The sequence below is a fragment of the Monodelphis domestica genome, chromosome 1, assembly GCF_027887165.1.
Source record: "Monodelphis domestica isolate mMonDom1 chromosome 1, mMonDom1.pri, whole genome shotgun sequence".
NCBI classification, from domain to species: domain Eukaryota; kingdom Metazoa; phylum Chordata; class Mammalia; order Didelphimorphia; family Didelphidae; genus Monodelphis; species Monodelphis domestica.
The window spans coordinates 658,362,580-658,379,443 of record NC_077227.1 but is presented as its reverse complement, the minus strand read 5'-3'; the positions used below and the strand labels follow the sequence as shown (position 1 = coordinate 658,379,443).

The 16,864-nt window shown below is 33.5% G+C and overlaps 1 protein-coding gene across 2 annotated transcripts in view; it reads left to right on the top strand.

Annotated features, from left to right (window-relative positions):
• Positions 1-16,864, top strand: part of PPP1R21 (protein phosphatase 1 regulatory subunit 21) — a 122,069-nt gene that overhangs the window by 54,240 nt on the left and 50,965 nt on the right. For both annotated transcript variants that reach the window (XM_007476847.3, XM_056818723.1), the window contains exons 7-14: positions 20-114; positions 388-440; positions 2,295-2,444; positions 5,185-5,286; positions 5,374-5,462; positions 10,528-10,664; positions 11,503-11,595; positions 14,725-14,852. In XM_007476847.3, coding sequence (XP_007476909.1) covers positions 20-114; positions 388-440; positions 2,295-2,444; positions 5,185-5,286; positions 5,374-5,462; positions 10,528-10,664; positions 11,503-11,595; positions 14,725-14,852 — 847 coding nt within the window. The remainder of the gene's footprint in view (positions 1-19; positions 115-387; positions 441-2,294; positions 2,445-5,184; positions 5,287-5,373; positions 5,463-10,527; positions 10,665-11,502; positions 11,596-14,724; positions 14,853-16,864) is intronic.

Below are 16,864 nucleotides of genomic sequence, written 5' to 3'. Positions count from 1 at the left end.
ATTATTTTTTTTATTATAGTCAACTTCAGTTAAGTAACCTTCATGAAGATTTGTCAAGTAGATTAGAAGAATCCTTGTCTATCATCAGTGAAAAAGTACCTTTTAATGACACAAGTATGTATCATACAGTTTTTCAAATTTATTCTTGGGTCATGTCTGGCTTAATAGTTGTATTCTATATTGATAGAAGACTAATTGTGGCCATTTTTTGTTCTTTCTTTGCTTGTTTGTGTCCAAAGATTTGATTTATATCATACAAATAGATTTTGGCAGCATTAAATTCTCTTGTATTGTAGAACTGTCATTATTTTGGAGTTAGGCTATTTCTTTGCTGTTTTATGTAAAATGATATCTTATGCTGTATTTTTAACTCTTCTTGTCTTCTAGAATTTAGTCAGTATAATGCTCTGAATGTTCCTCTACACAATAGAAGACATCAGGTAAAATATAAACTAAATTTTTTTCTTTTTCATTGCTTCCCTTTTTAATTTTTTATCTTAATCTTTTAAAAAATTTTTATCTTCCATCTTAGAATCAAAACTCTGTAATGGTTCCAATGCAGAAGAGTGGTAAGGGTTAAGTAATGGGAGTTAAGTGACTTGCCCAGGGTCACACAGCTAAGGAAGGCCAGATTGAATCCAGCTTTAGGCCTGGCTCTCAATCCACTGAGCCACCTACCTGCTCCTAAGCTATAAAAAGACCAAAGAATTAGTTCAATGAATGAGAACCTTTTAGAGATGGAGTGGCAGGCTCCACCCCCATACTAAGTATTATCTCCATGGCCAGGGTGTCTCCCCCCAGCCCACCCCCCAGTGTATGAGGGACTCCTTCCCCACCGTCCCTCCCCCCTTACTCCACCCAGGGGATGGAAGAAACACTCCTATTGGACTGCTGAGCAGGGAGGTGGGTGGGTGGGTGATGTAGTCAGGCTTGGGGAGAGGGAGAGGTAAGAGGCCCAAGAACTCTGCTATCATCCCCTCAAACCTAGGAGGAAAGAAAAAAAGTAAAAAAGCCCTAGCTTATTGGAAAACCCCTTATTTATTTTTATATTATTATTTATAGGAAAATATAACCCTCAGGTTAAATGACATCACCTTGATATTCACCCCATCAAGGTCCAGCCTTCCTGAAGCCAGTATCATCTAAATTAACCTTTTTAGCAAATGGTCTAGGGTTGAAGTCAGGTTTAAATATGGATGAAAAGCTGATTGGGAGATTGACAAACCACTATTGTGTTTTCCAGAGCTGCTTGGCTTGCTTGTTTTCTCTGTCTGGCACCCCTTTGAATGCAAATTGAACAGTCTAATAAGAAGTGAGGGAAAGAAGAATGCAAATTAAAGCAGCCTAAGTTTGCTTGTGAAAGAAACTGTGAAAAGGGAGCTGAAGAGGCTATTAGCCTAGCTTCTATTTCATAAAAATTATTCTGACATTACTAGATTATAGTTTTGAATATTTTTAAAGTGCAGTCTCAAAAGAAACATCCCCAAATCCCCAAAATACTTTGAATAGTAAAGACACTGATTGTTCCTGTCTTATTCAGGCCTGGTAATTAAAAAGCCATTGTATTCTGAATGGGGTGGCACAGTCTTGATCTGTAAGGGATGCTCTCTGGAAGATACTGATTTACTAAATCTTATTGGGGCCAGGGGAAGGGGAGTGGCCCAACTATAACTTCCTCTGGCTTTCTAGTTAGGAACTTGGCAAACTCTGTGCTGCAGGGGAGGAAGCACTGGGTCCTTGGCATGTGTGCCCACAGAGAGGTCTAGGAATGCCATCTCTGGCATATGTGCCATAGATTCACCACCACAGAATTAGTTGGTTGATCTCATTGAAGGGTGTTCAACCAGAAGGTTTGTCTTATTTTTATTTCTGATATATCTCTCCTGAATTTTGCTCTCTATTGTTGCTGACAGCCATCAGAAGCAAGGCCCATTTAAAAAATATTTTTTTTATAATCTTGCATGAAATAATAAAGTCTTTATAGTTCTTAAAGCATATCATTATTTAGGTAAGCAGAATATCCAATGGGTTAATATAACATGTGAAACATAATAAGTTGTAATACAAATTTCAATTAAGTGAAAGGGATGTGTTTGTTAATTTTTCATATTGCTCTAATTAGGCATGAATATTATCAGTAGAGTGGGAGACTTCAGTTTAAATTAAGGAATCATTTATTTAGAAATGTTAAGATTGTTTTAAAAGTGTAAACAACTTCAAGAGTATTATGGAATGAAAGTTTGGTAGTTGCAACATTATGCTCCAATTTTAACTATGTTTTTGTAACTATAAAGCTGAAGATGCGAGATATTGCTGGACAAGCCTTGGCTTTTATTCAGGATCTTGTGACAGCTCTTCTGAACTTTCATACCTACACAGAACAAAGAGTCCAGATTTTCCCCATTGATTCTGCCATTGATACTATATCGCCATTAAATCAGAAGGTAAATTTGACTCCATACTTTTTTAGCTTCATACATTTTTTTGGGTGTCAACTAAACAAGAAATTTTATTCTTCAAACACTTAATCAGCAGATATTTAGTACTTGTTATGAATGATTTAGTTTAACCAATATTTATTAAGTGCCTTCTATATGTAAGGTATGGTGCTAGGTGCTGAGGAGAGTGGGAGGAGCCTTAGGCCTCCAAAGCTTACATTCTACTTGGACAAGAAGCCATAAACATGTCAAATTAAATAACAACACAAGGTTCAATGTAAGAAATGTCACAAGGTAGTTCATGTTTAATTGTTAAAGAATAATGTGAAAAAATGCTATGAATTTGAAGAAAAGGAATCATTGGATGGGAGTAGTTGGCAGAGGTTTTAGTGGATTGTAATTTCATTATGAGCCAATAGTGGGATATATTTGGGGATTGAGAAAGCTAATATAATTTTTGGCTGTCTTAACTAGGTGGCAGAGTGGATTGAGAACCTGGCCCAGAGATGGGAGGTCCTGGGTTCAGATTTGGGCACATACTTCCTAGTGGGTGGCTGGGCAAATCACTTCACCCCAATTGCTCAGATCATGTTGCTCTTCTGTCTTGGAACTAATACATAGTATTGATTCTAAGACTGAAGGTAAGGGTTAAAAAAAAAGAAGATACCTAGTAATCCATCTTCAGTTCTGAGTGAAATACTTCAGGAAGATTACTGATAAGCTAGTTTCTTTAGAGGAAGGTGACTAGGATAATGATATTAATGCCATATATGGACTGGTTGGAGGAACTAGTTGCCTGGAGAAAACAGCCTTAGAGGAGATACAATAGGTATTTTAAAATATTTGAAGAACTTTGGGAGAGAGACTAGACTTGTTACGGTGGCCCCAGGGGTGAGAATTGTAAAGAGGTAATTTTGGCTTTATATGAAGAAAGATTTCCCAGAGTTTTGCAAAAGTAGAGTAGACCACCTCAGGAGTAATGAGCTCAGAAGAATTATAAAAAATATCTATATCATATTATCTGTATTCCTCACAAGATTTTACCTTTAGACATGTAGTGTGGCCTGAGAGAATTGTAGAATCTTAGAATTGGGAAAGGCCTCAGAAAACTTCTCAGACAGTCCTTATGTAAATGAGTCCACATTTGGCACACCATCAAGGGGTAATCCATGCTTCATTTGCTTGAAGATCTTCATTGACCAGAGAGCCCACTAGACTACAGTGCAGTCCATTCCACTTTTGGAAAGCTCAAAGTTTTAGGTTTTTCCTAATAGATAGCTTAATTTGCCTCCTTGTAACTTCTTTCCAATGCTCTAATGACTAATGACAGTTTTCAATAGTAGTAGCAATAATGTTAATAAGATATAGTTTATCCGAGCTAGTTGATATGTAGTCATCAAAGGGAAATTAAATTCTTTCCCTATCCCTCTTATTTTGGTTAACCGTCTCATAGATTTTTTTGTTCTCTTGTTTGCAGTCTAAAAGTTATTCTAGTCAGTAGGATAAATGGAAGCAAAATAAGAAATGGGAAGTTCTTTTCTCATATATCTATTATCTTATCTCTTCCTGCTCAACACCATCTCTTTTGTTCTGTTAGTTTCCTCAATATAACTTTTAAACTTTTAAAACATCTCTCAATCCTTTTTATTGTCATTAGTTCTTTTTCAAATCCCAGACCATTCCTACTGGATTATGTGATATTTTTTATTCCTTTTAATAGTTCTTGCTTCTTTTAAAATATTAAAAAATAATCTAAATTGGTTTATGAATTCTCAGAATATCAACATTGGTCTCTTCACTTCTGTAATAACAGATGTAGTCAAAACGAAAGGTACAACATAAGAAAAAGCCTGACATTAAAGAGATAATGTGGTGGAATATAGATTGGGCCAGCTTCAGTAGTGGGGGCTTTTTACTCTGATGCTATCTTCCCCTCTATAAAGTGGGGATAATAATACTTGCACTGGGATGTGGGCAGGAAATGCCTGTAAGTTTTACAAAGTGCTATTGACTTTACATTCTTATTTTAAAGATATTTTCTCTGCCAAATGTCAAAATGATGAAATTGTGGACAATATTTGAATTTCCAGAATGGAGTGGAAATGATAGCTAGCTACTGAATGACTACTGAATATAGTCATCTGTTATAGTTTTTAAATAAGAGGGAGATATGCTGATACATTGACTCACTGGCACATTGATTAATTATTTACCTAACTTCCCCTCCTGCCCTTTCCTTTTATGTTTTTCATTTTTATATGGTACCTGTAAGGAAAGAGTGGAGGTCTGTTTTGGGACCCAATTTGCAATGAATCTCTACTTTCCTAGAATCTTAGAATTAAAAGGGATGTGAGTTAGTAACCAACCTCCCAACTAATCTTTCCTTGGAGCAGAAAATTTCTCAGTAAAATCTTAACCCTCATACTTTGCAAATAAAAGATATAGAAGCTTCCTTTGGTGCCTTTATCACTGTTGCCCATCCTTGCCTTGAATAGAAGGTGAAAGTTGGGGGATTTTGCAATTAGAGGTGGCTTGGGGTGGGGATGGGGTGTGTGCAGGGTATAGCACTTCTGATTTTAAAACGTGGATTTCCTTTCAAGGATATATATTCATCCCAAAATTTTCTTAGAGAATTTGTTATACAGCTAAGGAAACTCACTTGTGAACTTGTTAACATTTGTTCTTTTCAGTAACCTTAGCTCCTGGGCCTTTCTGTTTGTTTGGCCTTTCTGTTTGTTTTCTGCAGTTTTCACAGTACCTTCATGAAAATGCATCCTATGTTCGCCCTCTTGAGGAAGGAATGCTTCGTTTGTTTGAGAGCATTACTGAGGATACTGTGACAGTCCTGGTAATTTAGTTCCGTTTATTATTTTGGGGAATGGGAGCTCGTTGTGAAAATAAAGCTATTGACCTGAGGATTATTTTTCTTTTCTAGGAGACAACTGTACAATTGAAAACTTTTTCAGAGCATTTAACCTGCTATGTATCTTTTCTTAGGAAGATTCTTCCTTATCAGTTAAAAAGGTACTTTTCCCTTGAGGTCAGTTAACTCTGTGAATTGCCTATTGTAGCCTGGTCTCCTCAGAATATCATTAAAATAGAAAATGTTCGTCTAATGTCATATCTGAACTTGGTTGATCTACTCCAGGTTTGAATTTTTATTGGGAAAAAAAGGAGTGCTTTATATTTCGTGAGGTCTTTCCTCACAAACAACTCTGAAATATTTAGCTCAAACATCCTCATTTTACATAGGAGGAAATTTAATCCTTGAGGTGTAACTTGACAAGGGCAAGGATTTGAAGTCAGGTTAGTTTCCAGATAAAACTTAAATTTCTGAGTAAATTTGGTACAAAGTCATGAGCTATTTCTCCAGTGGATTGTGATACATAGAAAAAAATTTAAACACTATTATTATTCTTAAACAATCCATTTATGAAAAATAGTTTCTCTTTATTACTTTCTGGTGTTTTGGTGCATTTATATATTTATGTAGCCCTATTAAGCCAAGTCTTTATGTTGTTACAGGTAAAACTTATGTGTAAATATTCTTTGTAAATCCCTATTTTAAAATTGGAATTTATAAATAGATATTTTGGGTATAATTTTGATAAATTAGTAAACTAGTATTAATTTTAAAATAGTAATTCCTTAGATTTACATATAGTGCTCTTTTCCAGAACATTTAAGATATTGGAGAATTTGCATAATTTAAAATATTTTTATATACTTGGCTAATATTTCTTTGAAATGGTATCACTTTTATAGTTTATTTTTTAATAATGAGAAATAAATTCAATTTATATTAATCCATTCAAATCTTTATAGAAGTCTTCCTTTAGTGACTGTAAAGATTCAATTAAAAACATTTTGAGTAGGAGTGGAAAAATAATATGAATGACAGGAAATTTGCTTGTCCTGGCTTCTAACTAAAACTTGAAATATCAAAATCTGGACTTGGCACACCCTTTCCCTTTTTTCTACAAATCATAATTCTTCTCTAATATTGTCTTTGGTCTTAGCCTTTAAGGAGAAGAGAGGGGAGGGGAAGACTGAAAAAAATGGAAACTTTGTCCTATACTAACATTAATAAAGCTAATGCTTTATAGAACTCTTTTTTTTTCCCCCATGTGAAAACAGCAAGCATTCTCATCTTCCTTAGTGCTAACACTATTTATGACTTTGTCAAAAATTGTTGAGAATTCCAAAATTCCAATATGCCTAGCTCTTCTCCTCACCTTAAGATATGTAAGTGTTGTCATTGAATTACCAAGAAATAACAAGGCTGGAGCATTGTAGAAATGGAATAATGGTTCACATACTACAAATTACAATTTAGAAAATATTTAGATGTGGCTTTTCTTATGCTTTAGTGAGAAAATATAGCTTATTTTAGATATAGGTCTTTAGCGTTGTATTATTTGTGATAGAAATAGTAGATTTTAGGTATAAATATTTTCCCCTAATATCTATTTTTAAAAGAAATTAAAAAGTAAGGGCTAGGTTATTCTTAAATTTAAAAAAGTTTTCTTGTGAATGATCCTTGAATCTTGGAATTAATGCTTATAACAAGATATTTTGGAAATAGTAAATTGTGATTTAAAATAAATGTTTCATTTTTCTTCCCCCAAATTAAGTTTCACTGAGGTGTAATTATTTAACATTTGAACTAAGAACTTGCTTTTTTTTTTTTAATGAAAGGAACAATTTCAAACCCTAGTGTTTAGCTAATACTCAAGTTGTATTTTGGCACAAACCATTTGTTTATTCAGTGGTAAATTCTCATTGCACAGAATTGGGTTAAAAAACACCAGCATTTTCAAATATATTTCTGAACTTCAGTTTTTAGTGGGGATTTTCTCTATTTGTGATTAATCTTTGAGAGTTTCTGGAGGGAAATAATAGCTTAATAGTGTAAGGGTAAGTAGTTGAGAGATATTTTTTCTTCTTTCTGTGCTTTTGGCTAGTGTTCCCAAAAGAGAATATCTATAAGGTTTAATATTAGGCTAGATCACATCTTCCCATTTCTTTAAGAAGAAGGAAATTAGAAGAACTTTTGAAAGAAAAAAGTGAGATATATGAATGTTAAGGCAAGAGGCAAAGTTGACTTAACAGTAGTAAGTGGTTCACCTTTTCTTGTTTGTGACAATAGTGACAAAGTGCATGACTTTCACCATTCTATCCTCCAAAAGAGAGCTACAGTAGTCCCCAGGCATGAAGTACAAGAAGAGATAACCATGAGATTTTACTAGTTAGGCCCCTTTAAACATATACAGACAATTCTCACTTTACTTAAATTTGCATTACACAAGTTTGACTTTATGTAAGAAATTCTGAAAGAAAAAAATACTTATGCTAACTTTACTGTTTGGTACTGTTCACTCTCTCTGTTCCTGTCCCTCAGAGCTCCCTGGCCTCCCTTGCCCCACTCCCCACTACCACACACCAAAAAAAGCCTAAAAATAAAAACCTAGGTGGGGGCTTGCCTTGAGACTACAAGAGGAGACCTTTACCTTAATCTACTCCACCCCTACCTTCACCCCACTTGAGCCAGGCTGCATATCTGTGCAACCACGATTTTAGAGACAGTCTTATAGAAAACAAGGATTTAAAAAAATAAGATATGAGATAAAGATATAAAAGAATGAACACTAATTTGAAGTAAATATTAAAATTTTTAAAGGCTTTTTTTCTTCAAACAAAAGCTAAACCAGCTATATGGGAAAACTCCAGGAACTTTTAAAGTTATGTTAGTATAAAAATGTCAATTTATACCAACTTCTATAAAAAGAATGCTTTGTTTAGGTAGACATAAAATATATCAACATTATGTGTACTATCTCACAAGAGATATACAGTATAAAAACGTATCTCAGTTGATTCAAAGCATATCAAGCCACAAAAGTAAATCACTGTCTTTGGATTAACTCCTTCTTTCATAGAGGAATGTTGGCTTTTTCTCTGACTTGCTGACTAGGAGATAGATTATTCAGGAGCTGGGAGTCTAGAATGGCTATCCTTTCAACTAACTTGCTAACTATAAAATAAAATGGAAGCTAGAGCCTTACACATTTCTTCCAGTGTGCCCTCGTTAAGTTTGAAATCACTGCATTGTTACCGAGAATTCTCCTTCAGCATCATAACTGTATGTAGCATAGTGTCTTGAGCCAAACTCTTTATCTTGATGCTTGCCTACCGCAGACAAGTCATAGATAAAATAGTCTGGTCTGAGGGACTTAATGACTCTGCTGGTAGGACTCCATGTTTAGACTTTTCATTAAAACCAACACATACTCTTATTTTCTGAGATTACTCTCTGATCATCTGAATCGTTTACAGTTCAGTCTAAGACTCTGAGATAGCCAACACACCTTAAGCTATTTCTGGGTCTCTGTAAGTATAACTGGTTTTTGAAGAAAATTTCATGCTCTTTATATTATATCATCCATATATTTGTTTTTCCTTCTAAAACTTCAGTTTTATGAACTTGACCAGCATTAAAATAACTGGGGGGAACACTGAGAAGTCATTTCTTTTCCATTGCAGTAAGTAACTTTCTGAAAATTCCAGTGATGTGTCCCCAAAAGATTCTGTGGCATTTGATTTATTATCACATGCACGACATATAAACAGATACAAGCTGAGCCTCCATCTTGTGAGCTCACTACTGGTTGGTGGCAACCATAACTACTTGTTTTGATCTTACTGAAGTACAATAGAATGATATCTTTGAAATTTGACTTTTCCCAAACATTTCAGAAAGCTTGAACTTATTTATTAAAAAAAAAATCCTTGCCCTCTGTCTTAGAATCTATGCTCAGTATTAGTTCCAAGGCAAAAGAATGGGTAAGAGCTAGGCAACTGCTGTTAAGTGACTTGCCCAGGGTCACACAGAAAGTGTTGGAGATTAGATTTGAACCTAGGACCTCCTATCTTCATGCCTAGCACTCTATATATACACTGAGCCACCTAGCTGCCCCCTGAAACTTGAACTTATATTTAAACCATAACTGAATTTAAAACTTGACTGATACATAAAATAGCACAGTACTGTTCTTTTATTTCCATTTTGTTATGTACCTTACTTATCTTATGCTCAAGAAATCTGCTTTAGAAACTCTTTATAAAAGTGAACTTACTGACTAGAAAAGTCTTTACTTGAGCTCAGGTTCTTTTTTTTTTCCCTAGATTGTCCTTCATAAAATGTCAGACTTATCTAAAAAGACACCATTTTAAGTAAACTTTTATCATATTTATTCAGGTGAATTAATTGGGAAAAAACCCCTAATAGTACAACAATTAGGTAAAAATTAGATTAAATACATCTGAAATTTAAATAAAGTTATAGTTAAGTCATGAGGGGGGAAAATAGGAAGAATTCCTAAGAAGTCCTTCTGAGGATAATATCCAGATCTTTCTAGCTATGATAAAAGGTTCCACTTTTTTTTCTGCTCTAAATTTTTTTCAGTTTGTGAACATTTTATGAGTGTTGGGAGTTAATTTTAAGTAAAAGAATGTGGATCTACCTTTTTCCACAGCTATTTTCTTGAAAGATGTGATGACTTGTGAAATGCTCATTTTCCATTGATGCTAGTTTTTTAATGACATATTATCTGTGACAATAGTTTCTGCTGTTGCTTTGTTGAATTTCCTTTAGGAATTGTCTGTAAAGTAATCTTTTTTTATACCAGAGTACTTTTGTGGGGTCCTTTTTTGTTAGGGAGAGCCAGTACTACTTCAGGAGAGAATCCCAGGGAGTAAATAATTGTGTCTTTTTGGTAATGTAAAGCATTGGCTTCAGGATAGTAAGGTAATTGATGAATATGCCTTTATTCCTGGTCTCAGTAGTTCATTCATAGATACAGCAAAAGAGGAGGCAGCAGTTTTGTGTATCATTGGGAAAAATGAGAACTTTAATAAGACTGAATTCTTATTTCTGTTAAATCACTCTTATTTGCACAGAGGCCAAGGGGAATCATATTAGCACATTTATTTTCTGTTTAGTGTATAACTCAGAATCTAGGGAGTAAGAAACTATGGTTAGTTAAAAATCTTTCAGGGTGCTCACTTTAAAAAATTTACCTATTCCTAGTTTGGAGGAAGAATGTGAATCTTCTGTTTGCACATCTGCATTAAGAGCCAGAAATCTAGAATTATACAGTGATGTGAAAAAGATGACTGCTGTGTTTGAGAAGCTCCAGACTTATATTGCTCTTCTTGCATTGCCAAGTAAGTTTGTTTTGACTCTTATTGGTTCAAATGGAAAAACTTAATCTTCTTAGACAGGCCTTAGAAAAAGTTGAACAAAGACTCCTGATGTCTTAAGTGGAGGAGAACAAGCCTTAGGAATTCAAATCAACTTTCTACTGAATAAGATCATCTTTGGTAGCATAATTATAATTTATTCCTTTCTCTGCTTTATTTTTAAAAGCTCCTCCCCCTCCCCAGTGATTGAATGTGTAGTTAGTTATGATGCTTTCAAGAGCTTTGTAGCTTCCCTGGTACTAGGATGTTTAATTATCACAAGTATTTAGTAGTATTGAATAAATATTGAAATATTGAAATAAATATTAAAATGTGTAGTCAGTGAGTATAAGCAGAAAAAAAGAGTTACTAGAAAGTACCAGTGGTTATGAGGTAAGCATAAGCAAAGGACACATTTGGAAAAGGGTATATGAAAGATATACTTTCTCTTAATGATTTATTTTTTTCTTAAATATCACAGCATTTTTGGAGATTCAAAGTTTTATTCATTCTACCAAGTTGTAGCCAATTAATAGGGGATATTTTGTACAAATCATTGTGCTTAAATGCAACTTGAAGCATTTTAAAAATTCTTCGTGTACTCTTTGAAAGGACAAAATTTGTTCTGTATATTTTGATGATGTTGATTTATTTTTAATGTTCATGCTATGATTTCAGTAAACACCTGCAGTATACAGCATATGTTGTTTGTGATCTTCTATCTTCAATTTTCTAAAACCAGGTGGTGGTGATGGATTGTATTTAATTTTTCAAGGAGAGTATATTGCAAAAATATTTAGACTTGTGAATTTTGATATTTCAGGTACAAAGCCAGATGGACTACTTCGAGCAAATTACAATTCAGTATTAACACATATTGCTACCATTCTTCAAGAATTTCATGATGTCATGAAAGGTGAGGTTCAAAAGTGAATGCAAATAAATGTGAAATTCTTGCTATCAGCACACTGTCAGTACTTAAACAGTTTAAACACATACTAGCATTTGGCTTGTATTTAAGTGCATAGTTCACTGACTGTCTCTTCTTAACATCTGTTTTATTTCTAAAACTAATCAAGTTGCTGAAATGCATATAGGAAAAGTGTGTGAATTTTACCAGTGTTCTCCATATTATTCATATGGTCAGTTTTGGCATCTTGTATAAAATATTTTCTTATTGAATCTCAAATTCCAAAAATTTTTGAGAAAGCAGAAGTTTAAGTCCTTCTGAACTTTTTATTACCATATCACATATTCTATTATGTATGAAGTATGTACTTAAGTAGGATTCATTTAATGCATTTAGCTTATAAAAAGGGGAGGAAGTTTAAAATTTTCATCACTATCAGCCTGTATAATATTTACTTAAAAATACATATAATGTGGAGGACAGGAGAAGTGTCTCATGTATATTTTTGATATCTCTTTGGACATGTTTAATAGCAATGATATTATACTTGCCAAGTGCTTGACACTTTACAGAGATCTTTTGCATTCATTATCTCATTATAGATCCTTAATAGGTAATAGCAGCTCTTACCTAATTATGTCATGTGTAAATAGATAACATACAATGGATAATGTAGATCATGTATTTGAGTAACTTTGGGACCCTTTTATGGGATGGTACATAATCTAGTAGAAAAACTTGAAAATTTCATTTGAATCTGGGTGATTACTATTTGACCTATAGGGTAATATTTATTTTTTCCTAATTTTGGGGGTAGATTGGGTATGACCTCCTGGAAATAGTCCAACATTACTGCCTTGGATTATTTAGTAGTCATTACTAATATGTTGGTACATTACAGGATATGATGAGAATATCTCTTCTCCTCACTCTCACACACACTAAAGAGTTAGGACCATAAAAAGATCAGGTAAATGCTATTTGTTCTATGTTGCTCTCCTTATAGGGACCTCATGGCAAGACATCTCCAGTTCTGGGGACCCCACCCTGGCACTGGTATAGGGTCTTCTAAATTCTGAAGAGGTGTGTTGTTACAGTTTTAACATTTTAAGTATGCCATGCAGATTACTAGGATTTGAGCAGTGATTTATGAGACAGAAGGGGGAGAGTCAGGGGGATAGCAGTAGAGACAGAGGAAGAAGTGTAATGAAGTTATCTAAAGTCTTTGCATTTTTTCCATGCCTAAAGGATAATGGATAAAGTAAAGATACTTGACTTCTTACTAACCTTAAAAAAATATTATGATTCATTGAGATCTTAGAGTAGTTCTTCCAAAGGCAAAAAAACCCCTATGTAAATAAACTACTTAGTATTATTTCAAACCTTTCTCCTTTCTGTTTTAGTTTGAATACCTGTGCTAAAATTTAGCAAGAAGAGATTTTGTATGAAAGCAAAATTTGGAAAACAATATATCCTACTTGTAACTAAATTAAAGACTTAATTTTTAGCATGTGATATTGTGCATTTTAAATATTATGTTGAAACTTGGTAATGTTGATTCTTTTAGGAGACTAAAAAGCAAGTAAATTACTAGACATGAAATAGAAGAGTTTATATCTAGATTGCGTTGGGTTTTTTCCCCCAATATAAAGTTGTCAGAAAAAAAAATCCCTAAATAATTGAGATGTCTGGACTTGATTAGGGCAAATAATTCAAACTTTGGGTAAGATAGCCTTATAGTATATACACTTCTTTGCCAGTTGGTAATATCATGAAAAACAATTGGACAATTGTTGTATTGTTAAAGATTTATAAAAAGAATTTGTATATAAAGTTTTGCTTAGCCACATAAGAACAACATGCTTCTCTCAGTGAAAAGAAAATTGATTGGATAATATATGATATTCCAGTTATATTTTCATTTAATCAGAGGCATCATAATGAAAACATGAACATAATTGTCTTTTCAAAATTTTAATAAAACCTTTTAGTTTAATAGTAGCCTCCTACTTACCCCTATATTATAATAAAGTAACCATATGACTTATTAAAAAATCTTGTTTATATTTTACCATAGTTTGTCCATAGTGTCTCTTCCTACTTTGTTGGCGGGTCTTTCCCTAGACATTTTTATATTTTGTGGATCCTAGTGAAGAATTACTTTCAGTCCTCATATAATGATTATGTTTTTGCTGCCATGTATAAAATATTTTAAAGCATTTGTACATATATCTCAGTTGGTTTTATTTCAACCATCTGAAGTAGATAGACATCCTTAATCTTATTCTACAGTTGTAGAAACTAAAGATCAGAGAAATTAAATGACTCCTACCTGGTAAATGATAGAAGTGAGATTTGAAGCCAGGACTTCTAGCATACTTTGCTGTGTATTATGTTGCCGTTTCTAACATTCTGTAGAAAGTTTTTGTGTGTGTGTTTTTCTACTCATGGAAACATAAGAGCCTCTTTCCCCAACATTTTCATCCAATAATACTAGTACCAGTTGTTATAGAGTCTTTAGATTAGAGGCAACAGCATCTTAATGCAAAAGATTGAAATAGCTAACCCTTTCTTGGCAGTAAATGTTCATCCTTTGTCTGCTGAGACATGGAGTAGCTGTCTGACTAAGATTCAACAAAAGATTTCAGGAAAGTGTGACTGTTTTGGCTTTTTTGTTACAGTCTAATAGTTTATTTAGTTGATATCTAAGTCATTAGATTGCAAATCCATTTTCAGCCTTGAAGATATTCATTAGCTAGTTGTGGGCATACAAGGCCAATATACAATTGGAAGGAAACTGTGCTTTCTAATAGATTCTCCAGAGAATAGGTGGCTTCTCTGAGCAGGTCTCCTAATATGTTAATTTTGGTTAGTAGTTTTCCCTTGAATTTTTTGTGATATAAATAAATTCATGAAGGTTGGAATTATAATTAGGCAAATGAACAAGAAATATCTATAGATGATCTATTTTACTATTAACTTTCCTTTACTTCCTTTGCTGTAAGAGTAAATATAAAACAGTGGAACTAACATCCTATGATTTGAGGATTGTTGTCTATGATACACACACATATGTATAAACACAGGACATGGAGGTCATGTAAAAGTAATGTTTTTACTTGGTTGTTCTTTTAGATATTTCCAAACACTATAGTCAGAAAGCTGCTATAGAGCATGAACTTCCAACAGCTACTCAGAAGCTTATAACAACTAATGACTGTATCCTGTCTTCCATAGTGGCATTAACAAATGGAGCAGGCAAGGTAATTTTTCCTATTTTTGAACCTATTAAAGCTCTGTTCTTAAAAGCACAGTACTTCAGAAAAAGCACTAGAATTGCGGTATAGAGGACTATGGGTCAGATCCTGGTTCTATTATCTAGCTAGGTGACAGAATGCTAATACTGCCATCTAAGTAGTAAAACAGACAAAAGACCTCTGGGAATTGTGCCACAGGCAGTTACAAGCTATGTGGATCTTGGACAAGTCCTGTAATGACTCTCAGTCTCAATTTTCTCATTTAGTAAAGTGGTGATAACAATAGTACCACATTAATTCTTGTGAAGATCCAATGAGACAACATATGTAATGTGCTTTGTAAATCTTAAAATGCTATATACATGCTAGCTATTATCATTAATGCTACCATGACAATAGTTATATTGGTAACTGTTTACCTCTGTGTGTCTCATTTGGCTCCTGTTTAATGAAGGGTTTGGACTGGATGGCCTTTTTCCATTCCAGTTTTAACTCTATAACATATGGACTAATTTTCTTGAATTAAAAAAAATTGGGGATAGGAAAATTGTAAAGTCTAGTCAACAAATTTGCTGTCAGTTATTGTTAAAAGTAGTATTAACTAATTTCGTCTCACCATAGTCTCCCTTCTTAATTTTTTTTTTTACATTTGCCTTCTAGTATCTTAGTTCTGATCAAGGCAGAATTAGAGCTTAACTCATGTGGTTACAGTTACTATTGTTTTTATCAAATACTTAAAAAATAAAGTCTGTTGTATTCCATATGTCAGAATGGTTAAGAGTTGTAAGCTTTGGATAACATTTGTTATTTCAGAGATTTTTAGTCTTATCTGTTTCAACAAACTCACAGGTTACTTCACAGATGGACACTTAATTTCTATGTCTAGATTTCTGAATAAAATAGGTAGAGTAGATCATGTTAGGTTAAAAAAAATTGTTTTCTGAAATAAAGTTATTTTCTTGCCAAAGCTTACTTTTTCCAAACTCCAGTGAGCTAATAATAATGTGATTTAAATAATGCTTATGATCATGATTGGAGGCAACTATTTTTGATCTTTAGATTTTTGTAGGGTTCCTGAGCTAGAAAACCTTAAATACTTTGTCTTTTGCTTTACATGTCTAGAAATATACCATAGGTTTCTTGGAAGTAACTTTTTTTAGTCTTATTTTTAACATACATGTAGAAACTCATCTTTACATCACAACCATTTCTAGAAAAGAACAAATAAACTCTTCTGGATTTGACAAAAGTTGATTAAAGATTTTAGAAACAAGGTAAAAGACCCCTCTGGGAAAAATCCTCCCAAACCTCTAAAACCTCCAGATTTAACCCTTCTTCATAACAAAAATTATTAAGCAAAAACACCCATCACAGCTTTGACAAAGTATGTAGCATTCTTTCTTAGTCAGTAGCTTTCCACATATCTACCATGGAAAAGGCAAGGTCTCATTACCTGCTCTCCATAACAGTTATTGTTTTTTCATTTACTCTGAGATTAGCTTTCTCTTAGTTATCCTTTCATTTTTGTTAGATTTTACTTATTTCCCTGTACATTATTTCATACAAATCTTTGGATATAATTTTATCTAGAATTCACTCAAAATCATTTGTAGGAAAGGTGTGATTTGTTTACTGTTCAAAATCAGCTCTTAACTGACATTTAGACTCTTTGTACTGGCTACTTGAAGATAGATAGCATAGTTAATGCTTTTCTGTTAATACAATTAGCTTTGAAATGTTAAACATTTGTTTCTTACAGAAAAATAAAAAAAGCTTTGATCTGTCCAAAAGCATGAATTTTTTTTAAACCCCTACCTACTGTCTTGGAATCAATATTGATTCTAAGGCAAGAGTTGAAAGATCTAGGCTGTTCAGGTTCAGTGATTTTCCCAGGGTTACACAGCTAGGAATTGTCTGAGATCAGTTTTGAACCAGGACCTCTTGCCTGGCTCTTAATCCACTGAGCCACCTAGCTATCTCCTATGAATATTTTTTTTAGAGACCACATTGCACCTTTT